The sequence below is a fragment of the Lithobates pipiens genome, unplaced genomic scaffold (assembly GCF_037356315.1).
Source record: "Lithobates pipiens isolate NorthernLeopardFrog02 unplaced genomic scaffold, aLitPip1_a1.2 Scaffold_17, whole genome shotgun sequence".
NCBI lineage: Eukaryota > Metazoa > Chordata > Amphibia > Anura > Ranidae > Lithobates > Lithobates pipiens.
Window position 1 is genome coordinate 3417093 of NW_027507755.1, and position 20408 is coordinate 3437500.

Genomic DNA, 20408 nt, shown 5'->3' on the forward strand with positions numbered 1-20408 from the left:
TACAAAGTTTTGTGAAATCTACATCAGAATGAAATAAAGAATAAAAAATTTAAAATAAAATAAAAAGAACTTAAAAAATCCTGATGCCTATGGTGGTACATAATGAAAAAATAATAATAAAAAAAGAATATCTATAAGAAAGTAACATAAACCCTAAATTGTACTTCTTATATCCTATACAAAGATAATCGTAGTATTATTATGAAAAGAAAAACAATATAGGATCCATATAAGAAATATCAAAGCAGAGATCTATAATCGCATCATGATAAGGAAAAAAAATAAATAAATAAATAAAAAAAAGTGTAGCAATAATTCAGACAAAAACTGTGAAACACCCAATCCAGTGATGATTTGCAACAAACATACTGTACATAAGGAAATGCACTGTAATACTCTCACAATATAAAAAATTAATCATGTAAAAAACATATGTGCACCAACCACCCAGACAGACCATAGCAGGTTAAACTCTTGGGGCCGATGGCATGCACATATGCAGCCTCTCAGTGGTTAGACCTTGGCGGTGAGCCACTGCGTACAGTGGAACCTTGCATTGCGAGTAACGCGGTTAAGAAGCATTTCGCAATACTATTTATTTTTTTAATCCTGACTCGCTTTGCGAATGTTGTCACACAAAAAGAGTAGGATTCAAGCCTCTGCCGTGTGCAGTACCACATTTAGCCAGAGGTGCGGGGGCTGCCTCTGACACTCGGAGCTGTTCGGAAACACTTAGAAATACTCCATTCCCGAGTGCAGCCGAGCGGTCTCCGAGTAATTCCGAGTCTCTCCGGTGCCCCCCACCTCTGGCCACACGCAGTATTGAATGCCATAGAAGTCAACGTGGAACACATTATCTTAGTTTTCCATTGACTTCTATGGGGAAACTCCCATATGCGAGTGCTTTGGATTACACAAGCATTCTTCTGGAACTGATTATGCTTGTAATCCAAGGTGCCACTGTATTTGCGTACCACATTGCAAACACAGCTGTGGCGTGAGCATACGCCCCGGCACAGTTACCAGTGGCTTTCCAATCATGTGACCGCCAATCATGGTGGTCACATGATCATAAACCCTACCCCACCTCCCAACATCTGAAAATCTTTAAAAGGATGGGGAGACGCTGGCGCCAAGGGGTTAAATATTGTAGTAGAAATGCAAACATAATTCTCCAGGAGAAGAATCCAGCAAAAGGTGTAATCAGATTTCAGGAGAAAAAGATTTTCCAGTTGGTATTTGTGCGGAATGAAAGAAATTTTTTTGACTTCAGCTAGGAAAATGACCGCCTGTGCTATACACCCACATTAAAACACTCTGCAGCTTTCCAGGGAATGTTGATCCTCGGGCTATGAGTGGTTAATTGGGAATAATAAGATAAGGAAGACATGCACCTAGGTCATGCCAAACAATCAGCCCAGCGCTCCAAACGAGATCTCCTCCACTTTCCAGGTAGTGTGCCAAGTGTATGGACAACGCAGAAAACAAACCAGTAGTGTAGTAAAATATAGTCAATTTTATTTAAAAACGCTGACATGGAATTATGAATAAAAGAGCTCTATAGAACAAATAAGAAATCTTGCTCTCAGTGGTTCTCAACTCCTGTCCTCAGCGCCCACTAACAGGCCATGTTTGCAAGATAACTGAAATACATCACAGGTGATATAATTTTCTGCTCAGTGATTCCAGTATTCTAGTCTGCATCTTCCCAAGGAAATATATAAACTCTGACCTGTTAGTGGGTCCTGAGGACAGGAGTTGAGAACCACTGCTCTATACAATCCTTAGTACCAGCCTGTAACCAAGATGGTGTCAGTGTATGCTAAGCTCCGCCCTAAAAGTTTTGTCATACCTGATGTCATCAGGGGGCACATGAACAGGATTCTGTATGTGTCCATAGATAACGACAGCGCGGCTCGGGCCCCACTCTCCATCACAGGATTTGACTGACAGCATCGGGAGCCAATAGACGGGAACAGCGATGGATCAAGTGAGCGGTACAGCTACTGGAACTTTTTTTAAGGCAGGGAATGCATTAAAGTAAAAGTAGTCTAGGCTTTAGAAACTCTTTAATTATGTACCACCAAAGGCAATAGTATTTTTATGTTTATTTCAATTTTTTTTTTTTAATCTTATATCATGCCGATGTAATTTTCACATAAACTTGTAAGGTATTAAATATGGTTTCCTTTTTCTGCACAGAAGTGGGGCGGTATTCTTCACAAAACATGTTGGATTCTCCTGATGATCTTTGCCAATAACAAAACATTTGGACTAAACTTCTGAACTGTCATTTTGTACTGGGTGCTCATCAACGCTCACCTCAACATCAGTATTGCCCGGGACTCTTTTTCAGTGATCAGATCTTGCCAAGATCTTCCGTTTACCTTAAAAAGTGTCTTCAATGAACCAAAGGAAACGTAATAAATATGCAATATAGGTCTCAACACAGTACCAGTGCAAAACCCCTAAAAAGAACAAATATTAAAATTTTACTTAACAGATGAAATGTTACAGAAAATAGCAGCCTCCGGCCTTGTCCATTCACAAGGGAGTCCTGACTTGTGAACATTTCGCTCTGCCAGGCTGCTGAGTTTCGATGGCCATGATGGCATTTCTCTTATGGAAGAGCCCCTATCCAGGCATATATATAAGGGGTCCATATAGTGAACTTGGTGTCGAGTTATTCACGTTACAGTCAACACAGAGGACAAGGGGGCACTCTTTACGTCTAGAGGAAAAGAGATTTCATCTCCAAATACGGAAAGGTTTCTTCACAGTAAGAGCTGTGAAAATGTGGAATAGTCTCCCTGCAGAGGTGGTTCTGGTTAGCTCAGTGGATTGCTTTAAGAAAGGCCTGGATTACTTCCTAAGTGTACATAATATAACTGGGTAACATTTATAGGTAAAGTTGATCCGGGGAAAATTCGATTGCCTCTCGGGGGATCAGGAAGGAATTTTTTCCCCTGCTTTAGCAAATTGGATCATGCTCTGCTGGGGTTTTTTTTACCTTCCTCTGGATCAACTGTGGGTATAGAATTGGTATATGGGATTGTATGATATTATTACATTTTTTTGTAGTTGAACTGGATGGACTTGTGTCTTTTTTCAACCTGACTATGTAACTATGTGATTAAACGAACCGGTGTACATGTACACATAGGATAACATTGGATGAGTTCAGGGGCAGTTGAAAAAAGCGTCCAACTGCCTCTGAACGTCCGTGTACCAGCAGCAGCGTACATGAGGCCTTAGAAGGAAGGATCAACAATTACAGCCTCTATATATTTTTGATGGTGGTTTCTCTTAAAACGAAACTTCATCCAAAGGGCAGTAGTAGGGAACCCCCCCCCCATTGCCTGCAGCCTCCTGAGTCACATCACAAGTCCCAGAATGCTGCGGGCTCATTGACTAAGTGCAGCATGGCTCGCACATGTGCAGTGGGAAGCTGGCTGTGAAACCACAAGGAGTCACAGCCTGATTCCCACACTAAAAAGGCAGACCCTAGTGACCCGAAGACCGGTGAAGAACCGGCTCGGGATAGGAAAGCACTGGATCCCTAGACAGGCAAGTGTCCCTTTTTAAAAAGGCAGCAGTTAATGTAGTCGTAGCTGCTGTCTTTAATTTTATTATATTATTTTTTGTTCCCAGGGTGAAGATTCTCTAAGTAGTTTAGCAATAAACTGAGAAAAGCATTGACATTTATTAGAAAGGTAAGAATAGGGGATCTATAAAATAGGAGTCCGTTTTACACAGTAGATGCTAGCAGAACATATAGCTTTTTATATCTTACAGCCAAGCAACTTACATAACAGAAGGTTCTGTGAATATCTAAATAAATAAATAGCAATATATTAACAATGTCTGTTAAATGGTGAGAAAATATATTTCATATACATAAAGACTTTGTAAACAACATACAGAGCAATAAACAGCAGTAACCCCATAGTGCTGAATAAACAGAACTTATATTTTACTCTATACGGTTTAAATCCATTCATTTAAATTGCTAAAATAAGAGCCGCCCTTCCCAACATATACATGATTCCTCTCATAGGACTGGAAGGCATAAAAATATGTAAACCATAACACAGAAAATGCAGCAATAATCACAGAAAATCTTAAGGCAAAACATGGACTTATGTCCAGGTAGGTGTACTTTGATATGTATCTGAATGACAATCCTTTGGTCACCCATCTAATGATTCCCTTCTTGTGAGATACATTCATTTTTTACATAAGTGTGGATGTCCTTTCCAGCACAGCTCCAAGGTTTCAGGACATACCTGCTGTGCTTTATTATAAAAACTGCTTCTGTGCCACCAGTGACCTCGGAATCTGGGGATGAATTAGATACAAATCCTAATTTTTAGCCATACGTGTTTTATTTTATTTTTTCCAATCAGTGGGTTGAATGAAAGAAAATTTCTCGATTCCCCCATCCGCACACTTGGTGGATGGAGGAATCCCTCCCATTGAGCCTTTGTATTCTGACAGTGGAGAGAATCCCCAACCGTCAGAATACACTGATTAAGAGAAAAATTTCCAACAGGCTGGTTGTACACAAGTGGATCAATAGTTCAACCAGCCTGTCCATACATGGATCGGAATGTGTCTGCTGAATTGCGATCCTTGTATGGGTGACTTAAAGTGCTTTAACTTACTCTTACATTCTACCATTCAAAGGCCATTCCTAGAGGAATAAAATCACTTGGAATTACAGGTATCAGAGCCTTCACCATTTAATAAAAAGGTCAAATGGAACTCAATCCTTTTTCTCTGAAACTGTAGATGGATTTGGGAAGGTTCCGACTTCAAGGAGTTGTACAGTCAGGTTTTTTATCTTTCTATGCATTAGGATAAAAACTTTCTGTGTGTAGCATCCTCCCTCAGCCCCCTAATACTGACCTGAGCCCCATCTCTCTCCAGCGAGGTTTATGAGTGTCTTAGCTGTCTGGGACTCTCCTCCTGATTGGCTGAGACACAGAAGTGGCACAGTTGGCTCCCGTGGCTATCAAAGCCAATTAGCCAATCAGAAGAGAGGGCGGGGCCAGGTCTCCGTATCTAAATGGATACACAGAGATGCGACTCGGCTCAGGTGCCCCCATAGCAAACTGCTTGCTGTGGGGGCACTTGACAGGACGGAAGGGCCAGGAGTACAGAAGAGGTACCCGAGAAGAGGAGGATCAGGGCTGCTCTGTGCAAAACCACTGCTCAGAGGTGGTATATTATATATATATATATATATATATAAAAACAAACACACACACACACACACACACACACACACACACACACACACACACACACACACACACACACACACACACTACTTTACAAGTATTTTCAATCACACTTTCATTGCTGCCTGTGCCTCCATCGGAGAGAATGCCCTCCATTTGACTTGTTGACCATCCTCATCTGGAAAGAAAATGAGAATTTAAATATTTTATAGTTGTCATCAAAACAGAATAAAGATGAGAAATCTCTGGCTGGGGTCACCCATTCTCATGCCAGTTGTCAAAGTTTGGGTTTCTCCTCATTACCTCTTCTTTTTGGACACAGACACCAATTAAAAAAAAAAAAAAAAAAAAAAAAAAATCAAAGAGAAGGTATTATCCTTTACAAATCTTTTTAACACCAAAAAACATTTTGTTTGGAACGATAAAGATTAGTACTTAACCTCTTCCCACCAACGTGGCCCATATATGCGGCCTCTTGGCAAGTGGGCTTTATCGCAGAGAGGACGCATATATGTGGCCCTCAAACACTTTTCAGCACAGACACCAGCAGGGAACGGAACGCTCCCGATGCATACTAGCGATTGGGAGCTTTCTGATTATGTGACCACTTGTGACAGCCAATCAGAGCGGTCACATGACCCCAATGCCTTCCTCCTGGTATTTAGAAGCTCTTAAAGGGCCAGGAGGAAGTGACAAGAAGGAGTTAACAAGGCCAGCTACACTCAGGTGGATGAGGGGTCTTTAAAGCCGACTTCCATGAAGAGCTAAATATACAATAGAAATACATATAAGGCAGTGGCTCCACCTCAAGGATGTTTGTCAATCCAGTCCTGAGATTTACAAAGCTCGGCCACGCAACACTGCCCTGTTTGGGGGGGGCACGGACACATTCATTTTCCGCTGCAGTTAAACATCATATCGTCCCTCCCCCAGCCTGTGACTGAACAGTGAGAGACGAAAACATCAGATTTATGAGTTAATTTCTCTCCCCTCTGCAAAAACGCATATGCATCTTTGCCACCTTTCCAGAGCGTTTTGCACCTGTGGGAGGAAAAAAAAAAAAAAAAAACGCACCAGAAAAACCCCGCAACCACTAGTGCATTTTTGATGTGGTTTCCATTTATTTTAAAGGGAGAGATGCGTTTTTGGTGTGTGCGCTTTTTTTTTACCGCACCAAAAATGCAGCAAGCATGATTCAATATTTAATCCTTCCTACTCCCTTAAAGTGAACGTTTTGGTTGAAGATATACTTTAAGCCTCATGCACCTAATGATCCACTGTTATTGGATGTTTCCAGGTGTCTCTGTGAGCATATCTACCACTTGGCGTGATGGGTTCTCTCACTGGCCAATACATCACTACTGTGAGGCCATACAACATAAAATACGGGAGTATTTCCATCCCAGGGACACAACTATAGTAATGAATGGCTATACACTGTACCTAAGTAAAACCCACAAATGAGTATAAATAACTTGTGTGTAAATATGGTGTATACCTGCGTACAACTAGAATGCATTATTATGGGCAGCTGCATGCTACAAATATGTCTCTCGGGTGCAAAAATACACCTGTTGTATGGCCTCACCTGTCCATGTACGAGGCATACGTGTCACAGTAGTGGCCAGCAAGAGGAACCACAACACCAAGTGGTGGATATGCTCCCTGACACACCGGGAAACAGAAGACTTTTCTTCACAAGCTGCCATAGAGATATTTTTATTTCGGCTCCATGATTCCACGGTTGTGCCAGGATATGGCTGTAATGCACTTTTTTTTAAACTGAACGCACCTCACTGTAGTATTATGAATAGACGTGTAACAGAGAATGGTTTCAGCACATAAATACCTCCCTAATGAAGAGCAGATAAAAGTACCGGATAGTGGATTCTGTATTTGTATGCACAAGTAAAAATAAATACATTCATAGAAAATCGGTGCTTAGTTGGTCCTCTCCCTGAAATTACCTAAAACCCAAACAAAATGGCTGAGCGAATGCCTGGTGAGCTGCACCCTCACATCAATCACTAGGTATGGATTAAAGTCAGCCATATGCGGTAGGGTGGGGAGCATATTCTGGAAGAAAGCTGTCCCTGAGATGTAACAGTTTGGAGGGAGTCAATTAGCTCCAGTGCAGGTCCTCCCGTTGTAGAGAACTCTGTAAAGTCTGCATGTCTCGTAATAACTGGAGGTTCTTCTTGCTCTTCTCTCCTGGACTGCCTCTGCCCTGACGGATCTTTGCTGGCGGTTTATCCTTTCCCTGCTGGTGAGACTTCAAGGCTTGAGTCGATGGCTCTCTTTTTGGTCTCGATTCCCTCAGTAATTTTGTAAGCTGTTTAGGGGTAAATTTGTGTGAGTGAACAGCATTTCCAATTTGTAACATTCAAACACTTCTCAAAACTTTTGTTTAGATATTAATGCCTTAAAAGTCCACTTATGCTGCGTACACACGATCAGACTATCCGGCAAACTTAGTCCAGCAGACAACCCGCCGGACTTTGCAGTGGAGGTCCACCGGACTTTCCGAACGAGCGGACTTGCCCACACACGACCAGACTTTTCCAGAGGACAATCCGCCGTACTATGGTGGGGGTCCGCCGGATTTTTGAATCGAACGGACTTACCCACACACGGAGTAAAGTCCATTCATTTTGAACGTGGCTCCAGGTAGACGGAACTAGCAAAGGAAGTCAATGTCGCCGCCTCCATCGGCGAGATTGACACCTTGCTAGCCCCGTCACCTGGTATGGATTTAAAGGGGAACCCCTACACTGAAAAAACGGCGTGGGGTCCCCCCAAAGTCCATACCAGACCCTTATCCCTGCCGGTCAGGAAAGGGGGTGGGGACGAGCGAGTGCCCCCCCCCCAGCCATACCAGGCCGCATGCCCTCAACATGGGGGGTGCTTTGGGGAAGGGGGGCCCCGCAGCCCTCCCACCCCAAAGCACCTTGTCCCCATGTTGATGAGGACAAGGGCCTCTTCCCGACAACCAACGGCCAGGGGGGCTTATCAGACTCCTCCACTATCTTCTGCTCTTTTACTAGCAGAGGAGCCAGGCTTCCTCCTTAGTCCCCGCCCGGGGGTCTTGTTCCGCTCTTCGGTTCTTATTACCAGGCCTCTGCCATCTTCTTACAGCTCTTACTAGCGTTGGCCCGGTCTTCTTTTGACACAACGCTCTCTCCGGCCGTAATGGCAGGGACGCGTTGTGCGGCGACTTATATATCACCCAGTGACCCCGCCCCTTATCCCTATATAAGTTGCTGCACAATGTGTCCCTGCCATTACGGCCGGAGAGAGCGCGTAGTGTCAACATCGGAAGAAGGAAGAAGATGATAGCGACAAGACCAGGCCAACGCTAGTAAAAGAGCTGTAAGAAGATGGCGGAGGCCCGGCAAGAGGAACCGAAGAGAGGGACAAGACCCCCAAAAATCAGAAGAAGACCCCCGGATGGCGGCGAAGGAGAAAGTCGGGCTCCTCCGCTAGTAAAAGAGCTAGCGGTAAAAGAGCAGACGATAGAGGAGGAGTCCGGAAAGAAGACCCCCAGAGCTGTCTAATAAAGTATTTTAAAAATCTGTGTTTTTTTTATTAACACTTTTTTCCCCCCAGGTGAAGGGGTAGGGGTACATCGTACCCCATACTCATTCACATAGGGTGAGGGGCCGGAATATGTGGGCCCTCTTATTAAAAGGGGGCTCCCGGATTCCGATAAGCCCCCCGCAGACCCCGACAACCAATGGCCAGGGTTGTCGGGAAGAGGCCCTGGTCATCAACATGGGGACAAGGTGCTTTGGGGTGGGGGGTCCTTACCTTCCCCAAAGCACCCCCCATGTTGAGGGCACACGGCCTGGCACGACTCGGGGGGGGGGGGGGGGGGCGCGCTCACTCGTCTCCACCGCCTTTCCTGATCAGCTGGGCTGTGTGCTCCGATAAGGGTCTGCTATGGACTTGGGGGGGGGCTCCCACGCCGTTTTTTGGGCGTAGGGGTTCCCCTTTAAATGCATACCAGGTGACGGGGCTCGCAAGGTTTCAATCTCGCCAATGGAGGCTGTGACATTAACTTCCTTCGCTAGTCCCGTGTACCTGGAGTCACGTTCAAAATTAACAGACTTTACTCCGGCGGACAATTTTGAGTCAAGAGTTCTAAATCCGCCGGACTTTTGGGAACAAAAAGTCAGCCAAAGCCAATACGATTGTTACGCGGCATTAGGGGTACCCATTCTTTTGGTTCACAATTACTGGATGTGGCATTATATCTATGTGAACACAACTGCTGACCTTTCGAATTTTTCTAGCATTTCAAATATTAATTTTATAAATGAAGTGGAAGCTGATCAAAGATCACACAGACGGGTAAGTGAAACTTTTGCCTTTAGAATCACTAAAGCATAACACTGACAAGATTTGTCCATCAAGACAGAAAAGTGTTGCTCTAACCATGCGTATATTTAGGTCTTTTTAGGCTTACAAGCATAATCAGTGTTTTGCAAGTTTGGTGCTGTTGGACGGCTTTAGTAATGTCCAGGAGCCAAGCACAGCAGCTGTCAACATAAAACTGGCCTGAAGGGCCCTCTAGTGGATCATCTAGAGAACTAACCTGAGAGGGAATCGAACACTTTAAAATTCTCCTCAAAGCATTTTTTTTGCATCAGAATAGTTCCGTCTTTTGGTCCACCCTTAGTAGGTATATATAGAATTTGTTATTGATTGTACAAAGAGTGTAACCCACCCTTGCTTGGTGTTTGCGTACTTTGGTTATCTGGTCAGCTTTTGCTTCCATTCTCCTCACTACAGCTGCCAATTCATATTCAAGATCCGTTTTCAGGTGGTCGGAATTTGCTTTATGAATCTGCTTCAGCAGCTCCTGGTGGTCACTGAAAAAAAAAAAAAAAAAAATCAATGTCATTTATCTTATAAAAAACAGAGATGGTTCTTATCTGCATCCTCTACACTAGTGGTTTTCAACCCTGTCCTCAAATACCCCCAACAAGACATGTTTTGGGAATTTCTCTTAGATAATAGTTGTCCAAAATAACAAGCCATTGACTCGGATTTAAAGCACCTGTGCAAGATCAAGGAAAACCTGCAAACATGGCCTGTTGGGTAGGGGTGCAACGGATTGTCATCGATCCATGATCCGAACGGGTCCCCCTGTTCGGATCGCCACGCACCGCGATCCACGGCCTCTGAAAAGGCCGCGGCTTTGGCCTAGCTCCAGAGCGGCGGCCATCTTGGTACACCCGGCGGCCTTTTACAATGTTATTGCTCTGTCAAATGACGATCACTTGTAAATACACCTGGCGTCATGTCATGACGCCGGTTCCTCTCTCCCATCTGTGTACAGATCTGTACAGCGGAGGGGAGAGATCGGATGGCAGCAGCACTGTGGGTTGGATCTGTAGTGCCCACAGCGCTACTCTGACAATTTTAGTCCCAGCCATCCCTCCATACTCTGCCAATACCCAGCCATGCTCAGCCAATACTACAGTGGGGAGATTGTGGATATTACAGTGGGGACTATATGGTAGTGGAATTTTCACAGGTTTTTGCAAATTCAATTATTTGCTGATCCGAAAAATGATCCGATCCGTGACTTTGATCCGAGGAACGATCCGATTCATGAGTTTTTTGATCCGTTGCACCCCTAATGTTGGGGGTACTTGAGGTCAAGAACTACTGGTGTAGACAAAGAAAGCAAAAGTGAAAACAATCCTATTGCAAATAACAAGCAGCACATCAACAATTTAAATGGACACAGCAAAGAAAGAGAAAACACACACACTCACCCTGCAAGCTGCAGATATGAAGAGCAGAGCCCTAAAAGGTGCACATACCTGCTCTGTCTAAATGACAGGCTGTACAAATCAGGGGCACCGGGTAGCATCAAAGCTTCGCCTTAAATTTGGTTAGTGTGTCAAACAAAATGAAAAGCAAGGGGAAGCTTTGATGCCACATTCAAAAACATACATAGGCAAAAATAAATCCTTCCTTTAGTAGTGTCTTTTTAATCGCTTCACTAATCGGGCACTTTTACCCCCTTCCTGCCCAGGCCAATTTTCACCTTTCAGCGCTGTCACACTTTCAATTATATTTGCGCGGTCATACAACACTGTACCCAAACAAAATTTGTCTTTTTTTTTTTAAACAGAGAGCTTTCTTTTGGTGGTATTCAATCGACACTGGGTTTTTTATTTTTTGCTAAAAAGACAAATAAATAAATAAAAAAAAAATTCAAATATTTTGAAAAAAAAAAGTAGTTTCTGGTAGAACATTTTGTAATTTTTCTCCTTCACTGATTTGCAGCACTGATAGGTGACACTGATGAGCAGACATTGAAAGGCAGTACCGATTGACATCACTGATGGGCACTGTTGGGAATGTAGTGCTGATCAGTGCCCTGATTATCTGTACAGTCTCCCCCCCCCCCCCGTGAGGAAATGTCCCTGATCAGTTCTCTTCACTTCAAACTCTGCTAGTGTGAGGAGAGAAAAGCTGATAACCGGTATTTCCTTGTTTACATGTGATCAGCTGTGATTGGACACAGCTGATCACATGTGTAAAGAGCTGAGTAATCGGCTCTTTACCGAGATCACGGATGCACCATGTCCCAGGGACACAATGCGCCGCCGATTGCGACACTCATACGCCCGCGAGCGGGACGTCATCATATGGAACAGCAGAACCACCCCCCAGCTGTCATTTCCCTATAGGGTGGGCAGTGGTTAAAAGGAGATTTCCCCTCACTTCCTATCCATGTGACAGGTGTAGCTCTGGAGGAAAGTGTATTGACCTAATAGGGACACAGACAGTGCCAGAGGTTCCAACACTTCCCCACTCTACCGTTCAGATCTAAAGCATATATAAAAAGTGAAAACTTTTTTTTTCTATTGCCCCCAGAGTCTGTGCTGGTGGACTCACTATTTGTTCTTCTGGACATTGGGAGCAGTGATAAAAAGGATGGGAAATTAATACATTTAAAGCTGTCCCCAGAACAGGAAGAGATGATGGGGATGCTTATGGTAAAAGCTGTCTAGGGCCTGGTTCACATCAATGCGTTTTTTAGTGCGTTTTCATTCCTATTTGTCATGTTCACATCTGTGCATTTTCCAACACTGCGTTGTTTTGGAAAGGGTCAGGGACTTTTTCCCCCCACAGTAGGGTGTTTTGTTAGCTTCAATGAAAATGCAGTGTTTGCGTTTGTGCTGGTTTCTCCTGCAAGGCAACAGACACCTCCCAAAAATGCAAAACACATCGACTGTAACCTGCATTGGTATGAACCAGGCCTAATGGCCCGTACACACGATCTGAAAATCGGACCAGCTGGGACACAGAGTTAGGCCAATATTCATTACCTACTGGGTTATATGCCATCTCTAGGTGAATGGACACTGGTAGACAGTCTTAGGCAGGAAGTGTTCCCCTATATAACCCCTCCCATATAGGAAGTACTTCAGTTTTTTTTACCAGTATCTGTAAGGTATATGGGCACGTTTGAGCTCTCCGAGCTCCAGGTCTCTAGTCCCACAAACGGTTCTTAAACAAATCAAGGGATTGACAGATCCATTTGATACAGGCTCTATATGCTTAGATAAATGGTACCTGAGCCTCGCAAAGACGACACAAGATCCTGTGAGGTTTTGCCTGTAATGCGACCCCCTGGCGCTGGACCCCGCAAAGTGGAATCCTGGACACCACAGCACCAAGGCATTCCTGCAGGGTGCTCTACAGATCCAAGGGAGTGGACCCTAAACAAGAAAAGGGTACCCAGTCCTTGAAGGTCCTCAAGGACAGGAACCTGCCATGATGGGCGAAGTTTGAGCTCTTAGTTTCTAATCTGCCCTGCGCCTGGATGGGTAAGTGAAACCCCCTTATTTACTTATTGTGGGGTGTCCTAGCAATTGTAACAATCAGTCAAGCTAGCTATAGGCTGGACACTTGTGTGCGGTGACCATACGAGGGAGTTTTGGGCTAGCTGTGGGGGCAAAGCGTACCTTTGTTGCTTATGTCTGGCTGTTTTTTACCTGTACAATGGCGCTCCATTTTGCCTTAGTTCGCCATGGCGCGCGTGCATTCACAAGAGCGCTGCGGTGCTCAGCAGTTAGTTTGGCGGCCATGGTGCGCGCAACCTCGCCATAGGCGTTGTGCGCACTCAGAGCCTCGCAAAGCTACAAAAACTGAAGTACTTCCTGTATGGGAGGGGTTATATGGGGTATCACGTCCGGTCTAAGACTTTGTCTACCATTGCCCATAGAGATTGGATATAACCCAGTAGGTAATGAATATTAGCCTAATTCTGTGTCCCATGATGTACTTAAAAGAAAAGGATTTTACAGGCAAGTATGATGGAAAAATACTAGGCTTGGTTCACACCTATGCAGGTGGCTGCAGGAATCGCTGCGATTCCCACAAACTACTCGCAGTGAAAACACACAGGGCTGCCATTCATTCTGAATGGCACCCCATGCATATAAAAAAGACACAGCGCGCCTGCAAGTACAGGAACCGCAGGGAAAATGGTTAGGTTAAAATGCCCATGTGATTTTCCTGCAGGCCATGTTTTGAAAAAGTTGTGAACTGAGCCTAAGAGGGGGATTTCCCTCACTTCCTTCTGTGTGGACAGGACAATATTAGAAATCTCTCTCTAACCCCCCCCCCCCATGGGACTCTGTGGCTTTTTAACCATTCTCTATTCTATCCAAAAGAAGGTTTTGATTTTTTTCCCCTTTTATTTTTGTGTATACATAATTTGGCTAAATTGTGTTTTTATTGCTTTTTTTTTTTTTTTTTTTTTTACTATATGCCTGTATTAAATTTTTAGGCAGAAGTGTTTATAATGCCATATTTATCCAGATCATCTTTTACTCACAAACTCATCTGACCAAACTCATCTTCCAGAGTGAGTAAAAGTTCAGAGAGGTCCTGATAGGCTCTGGAATCTGTATCGTTCTTCCATTTTACTCCATACATTTTCCTGTCTATAGGCTGATCACTGACCACACGATCATTACATAGGACCTTATTGTGCTGTTTCATGAGATGCAGAACATGTTGCACATTTGCTCCCACTGAATGGCTTGGAGCTGTTGACTGAAAGACAAAAAGCACACAAAATGAACATTCATAAGTGATCTCTTTAAAGTGCAACAGAAACAAAAGGCTTTTTGGAAAGATATGGTCAGGTTTTCATGGTTGTCCCCACTGAGCCCCTCATGTCCGGTTTGTGCCACTGATACAGGAAAGGAAGAGAAATATAAGCTAAGCTAAATTTTTTACTTAGCAAACCACATATGCTAGATCAGTGTTTAACCTTTTACGGTCTAAAAAAAAAAAAAAAAAAAAAAAAAATAATTCCTAATCACCCGTCTCGGGAAAGGTACTTTATATTGTTTGGGTGTTATATATATATATATATATATTCAGTATGTGTTTGTGATGATTTCTATGTGTGTTTGCATGCGATATCATTATATGTGTGTACATGCTGCAATGACAGAAATATATTTTATATATATATATATATATATATATATATATATATATATATATATATATATATATATATATATACACACACACACACATACATATATATACACACGCACACACATATTATATATATATATATATATATATATACACACATACATACATACATACATACATACACACACACACACACACACACACACACACACGGCACTGATGGGCAATGATAAGTCTGTACTGATAGGGGTCACTGATAGGCACTGATGACTGGGCATGCCGGCATGTGTAATTTCCGTGTAGGCAGGACTTTTTCCTGTCTGCAGTAGCTGGCTATGTGGATTGCAGAGTGGAGTGGAGATCAGGGTCATAGGAGGCATTGTCTTCTCACATGGCAGGCATTCGTTGCATTCTGGGCACGCTAGAGAGGGGGAGAAGCCAGGAGAACATGGAGCCTCCCACCGACGGCGGTCAGTCCCCTTGGCCGTGGAAACATCTTCCAGGCAGAGCGCCGCAATTATTGGCTCCAGTACATTGACAGGCAGCTGCCGCCGGCCTGACACCACCCACCACACACATGCACGGGGCGGACTGCTTCCCCTTTGTTAGCACAGTACCATGCAAACAGCCACCGAGGATGGCAACTGTGCAGGAGGTGGGAGAGAGCAGTGACAGCACTCGGCGTACCCACTGCCCTTGATTATAGGTTGCACATACCCCAGGTTGAGAAACCCAGCGCTGTTACAATGACATCTAAAAGTGGGTGGGTTATATTACGCAGCAAGTGAACAAGTTATCCCTGAAGCAGGAAAAAAAAATGGGCAAGCGTAAGGATTTGAGGGACTTTGACAAGGACCAAATTGTAATGACTAGATGACTGGGTCACAGCAACTCCAAAACTGCAGCGCTAGTGTGATGTCCCTGGTATGCAGTGGTCAGGACCTACTAAAAGTGGTCCAAGGAAGGAAAACTGAAGACATGGTCATGGCATGGCTCACTGGTGCACATGGGGAGCGAAAGCTGGCCAATGTAGTCCAATCCAATAGGAGAGCTACTGTAGTTCAAATTGCTGAAAAAAATGAATGCCAATTCCAAAAGAAAGATGTCAGAACACAATGCCTTTGGGACTGCGTAGCTGTCAGTCAGGGTGCCCATGCTGACCTAGGACTACAGCCAAAAGCACCTACAAAAGGGCATCCAACCATCAGAACCAGACCATGAAGCAATGGAAAAAAGGTGACCTGGTCTGATGAATCACGTTTTACCTGGGAATGAGATGCCACCAGGATGCATTATGTATGGGAAGAAAGCAAGCTGGTGGAGGCAGTGTGATATTTTGTCAAGCGTAACCCTTGCCTCGATGGGTCAGGGCTGTTTTGGCTGCAAAAGGGGAACTTACTCATTATTAGGTAGGTTGTCATAACGTTATGGCTGATATGGAGCTGGCTATACTGATGTTGGATGAAAGACCTGACTTGTAAACAGGATTCCGATTCAAGTCTTCAGTAGGGTTGCAGTCAGGGCTTTGTGCAGGTCACTCAAGCTCCCTCACAACAAGCGCAACAACAATGTTTTATAGAGATGGCTTTGTGTACAAGAGCACAATTGTCTTTGTATGCAGTAGCATTACCAGTACCCCCCCCCCCCCCTGGAAAAACCTAAACCCATTTTGGAGAGATCGCAACATGCCTGTTGCATTTTTGTAAGTAATTTAATTATATATTTTCATGTGACAACGTTGAAGAAATGACACTTTGCTACAATATAAAGTAGTGAGAGTGTACAGCTTGTATAAAACCGTGTAAATTTGTTGTCCCCTCAAAACAACGACACAGCCATTATGTCATGTGACTCGTTAGTATTACAAGGTTTCATGTCTGAATGGGGAGCAGGTGTGTTAAATTTGGTGTTATCGCTTTCATTCTCGCATACTGTTACTGGATGTTCAACATGGCACCTCATGGCTAAAAAAAAAAAAAAAAAAAAAACTGAGAATCTGAAAAAATGAATTGTTATGCTACATAAAGATGGCCGCCTAGGCCAGGGCTCGACAAACCCCAGGCGCCAGGTCGCCAATGCGACCAGAAATCGCGACCTGGCGCCTAAGCTGCCACCAGCCGACTCGCTATCGATGCCCCAGACATGCAGCAGCATTAACACTGACTGCCGTCCTCCTCCCTCCTTCACACTCTGCAGCACCGCGCTGTGTGTGAAACTGACACGCAATGGAGAGAGGAGGATCTGTCAGCCTGATGTCGGGGTGGGCGGGACCCGGCCGGGGTGGGGGCGGGACCCAGCAAGCTATCAAACACCAGCCAATGGGATCTGGGTGGGTCGCTACGTGTATGTGGCCCGCCCCTTTTCTTAAGCAGCCCAATTGTTGGCTGGTGTTTGATAGCTGCTGAGTCCCGCCCACCCCGGCCGGGTCTCGCCCACCCCAGCCGGGTCCCGCCCACCCTGACATCAGGCTGAAATCTGACATATCCACCTCTCTGTTACTTGTCAGTTTCACACCCCGGCAGGGTCCCGCCAGCTCCTCTGTTACATTTCAGTAACAGAGTGCTCCGTGTGAAACCTGCCAGTGCCAATCAGTGCCACCTCCAATCAATACCACCTGCCAGCGCCAACCAGTGCCACCTGCCAGTGCCACCTGCCAGCGCCAACCAGTGCCACCGCCAATCAATACCACCTGCCACCACCAACCAGTGCCACCTGCCACCGCCAATCAGTGCCAACCAGTGGCACCTGCCAGTGCCACCACCAATCAGTGCCACCTGCCAGCGGCAACCAGTGCCATCTGCCACCGCCAATCAGTGCCACCTGCCACCACAAATCAGTGCCACCTGCTAGTGCCAACCAGTGCCACCGCCAATCAATACCACCTGCAACCACCACCCAGTGCCACCTGCCATCACCCAGTGCCAATCAGTGCCACCTGCCAGTGCCGAGTGCCACCGCCAGTCAGTGCCACCGCCAACCAGTGCCACCTACCAGTGCCACCGCCAATCAGTGCCACCTGCCAACACCAACCAGTGCCACCGCCAATCAGTGCCATCTGCCAGTGACAACTAGTGCCATCGCCAACCAGGGCCACCTGCCATCACCAACCAGGGCCACCTGCCATCACCAACCAGGGCCACTTGCCAGTTTCAAACCAGTGTCACCTGCCAGTTTCAAACCAGTGTCACCTGCCAATGCCAACTAGTGTCACCTGTCGGTGCCATCTAGCAGTTCCACGTGCCTTCCAGTGGCAACCAGTGCCACCCAGTTCCATCTGTTGCCAGCCTTACTCTTTCTGGTCAGCCCATACCCCTGATGTAACAGCGTTTCAATGGAGTTATTGACTGGGTGCTCCATTGCGAGTTAGGGATAGGGGGTGAAAATAAGTGGCCTTACCCCGGGAGCTGAAAAAAAAACTGGCTCCTAACTTTTTTAACTGGCTCCTAAATTCAAAGCAAATTTGTCAACCCCTGGCCTAGGCTATAAGAAGATTGGCATGACCCTGAAACTGAGCTGCAGCATGGTGGCCAAGACTATACAGTGGTTTAACTGGACAGGTTCCACTAAGAACAGGCCACACCATGGGGGGGGGGGGGGGGCAGTATTCCAACATGATAACGACCCCAAACACACCTCCAAGATTACCAACTTGCTAAAGAAGCTGAGGGTAAAGGTGATGGACTGTCCAAGCATGTCTCCAGACCTAAAACTATTGAGCATCTGTGGGGCATCCTCAAATGGAAGGTGGAAGAGTGCAAGGTCTCCAACATCCACCAGCTCTGTGATGTCATCATGGAGGAGTGGAAGAGGACTCCAGTGGCAACCTGTGAAGCTCTGGTGAACTCCATGCCCAAGAGGGTTGGAAAATAAAAAAAAATGGTGGCCACACAGAATATTGACACTTTGAGCTCAATTTTGGACATTTTCACTTAGGGGTGTACTCACTTTTATTGCCAGCGGTTTAGACAATAATGGCTGTGAGTTAATTTGAGGGGACAGCAAATGTACACTGTTATACAAGCCGTACACTCACTACTTTACATTGTAGCAACTTGTAATTTCTTCAGTGTTGTCTCATGAAAAGATATAATAAAATATTTACAAAAAAGTGAGAGAGAGAGGTGTACTCACCTCACGTTTGTGATAGATATATATCTATCTATTTATTACACACACACACACACACACACACACGAAGAGGTATTCATACCCCTTGGAATTTTCCACATTATGGCACGTTATAACCAAAAATGTAAATGTGGCGCATAATTGCAAAGTGGAAGGAAAATTAAAACTAGTTTTCAGATATTTATTTTGTAAGAAATGTTGCAAAGTGTGACATGTATTTGTATAGCGCCCCCCTGAGTCAATACTTTGTAGAACCACCTTTCGCTGCAATTACAGCTGCAAGTCTTTTTGGTGATGTCTCTACCAGCTTTGCACATCTAGAGAGGGGCATTTTTTGTCCATTCTTCTTTGTAAAATAGCTCAAGCTCTGTCAGATTGGATGGAGAACATCTGAACAGCAATTTTCAACTCTTGCCACAGATTCTCAATTGGATTTAGGTCTGGACTATGAGTGGGCCATTCCAACACATGAATATGCTTTGGATCTAAAACACTCCATTGTAGCTCTGGCTGCATGTTTAGAGTCGTTGTCCTGCTGGAAGGTGAATCTCTGCCCCAGTTTCAAGTGTTTTGTAGACTCTAATGCCGCGTACACGAGATCAGAATTCTCGTCGGAAAAAGCTCTGATGGTTTTCTCAACGGAATTCGCTCAAGCTGTCTTGCCTACACGCGATCACATCAAATTCCGATAGTTTATAACACGGTGACGTACAACACGTACGAAGGGACTAGAAAAAGGAAGTTCAATAGCCAGTAGCCAATAGCTTCTGTCTCGTAGTTGAATCTGAGCATGCGTGATTTTTGCCATCTCGGAATTACATACACACAATCGGAATTACCGATAGAAAGTTTTTCCGTCGGGAAAATTGAGAACATGCTATCAATTTTTGGCTGGCAGAAATTCGGACAGCTAAATTCCGATGGAGCATACACACGGTCGCATTTTCCGATGAAAAGCCCTCAGTCTTTTTCTGGCCGGAATTCCGATCGTGTGTACGCGGCATTAGGCTGGATTCACACCTATGCATTTTTAGTGCTTTTTGCATAGGTGTGAATCAGGCCTAACGGGCTTTCTTCTGTATTTGGCTCCAGCCATCTTCCCATCAACTCCGACCAGCTTCCCCGTTGCTGCTGGAGATGGTGTGTTCAGGGTGATGTGCATTGTTAGTTTTCTGCCACACATAGCGTTTTGCTTTTAGGCCAAAAAGTTCAATTTTGGTCTCATCTGACCAGAGCACCTTCTTCCACATGTTTGCTGTGTCCTCCACATGGCTTCCCGCAAGCTGCAAACAGGACTTCTTATGGCTTTCTTTCAACGGCTTTCTTCTTGCCACTCTTCCATAAAGGCCAGATTTGAGGAGTGCACGACTAATAGTTGTCCTGTGGACAGATTCTCCCACCTGAGCTGTAGATCTCTGCAGGTCCTCCAGAGTTACCATGGGCCTCTTGGCTGCATCTCTGATTAATGCTCCCCTCGCCCAGCTGTCAGTTTAGGTGGACGGCCATGTCTTGGTAGGTTTGCAGTTGTGCCATACTCTTTCCATTTTTGGATGATGG

At 44.9% G+C, this 20408-nt stretch overlaps 1 protein-coding gene across 3 annotated transcripts in view; it reads right to left on the reverse strand.

Moving 5' to 3' along the window:
• Nucleotides 1-3684: 3684 nt before the first annotated feature.
• Nucleotides 3685-20408, reverse strand: part of CEP57 (centrosomal protein 57) — a 72013-nt gene continuing 55289 nt past the window's right edge. For 2 of the 3 annotated variants that reach the window (XM_077484939.1, XM_077484937.1), the window contains 3 exons: nucleotides 14107-14327; nucleotides 9970-10114; nucleotides 3685-7575 (listed from right to left, as the gene is read on the reverse strand). In XM_077484939.1, coding sequence (XP_077341065.1) covers nucleotides 7366-7575; nucleotides 9970-10114; nucleotides 14107-14327 — 576 coding nt within the window. In that variant the 3' untranslated portion in view covers nucleotides 3685-7365. The remainder of the gene's footprint in view (nucleotides 7576-9969; nucleotides 10115-14106; nucleotides 14328-20408) is intronic. The other variant, XM_077484938.1, reaches the window with a different exon arrangement.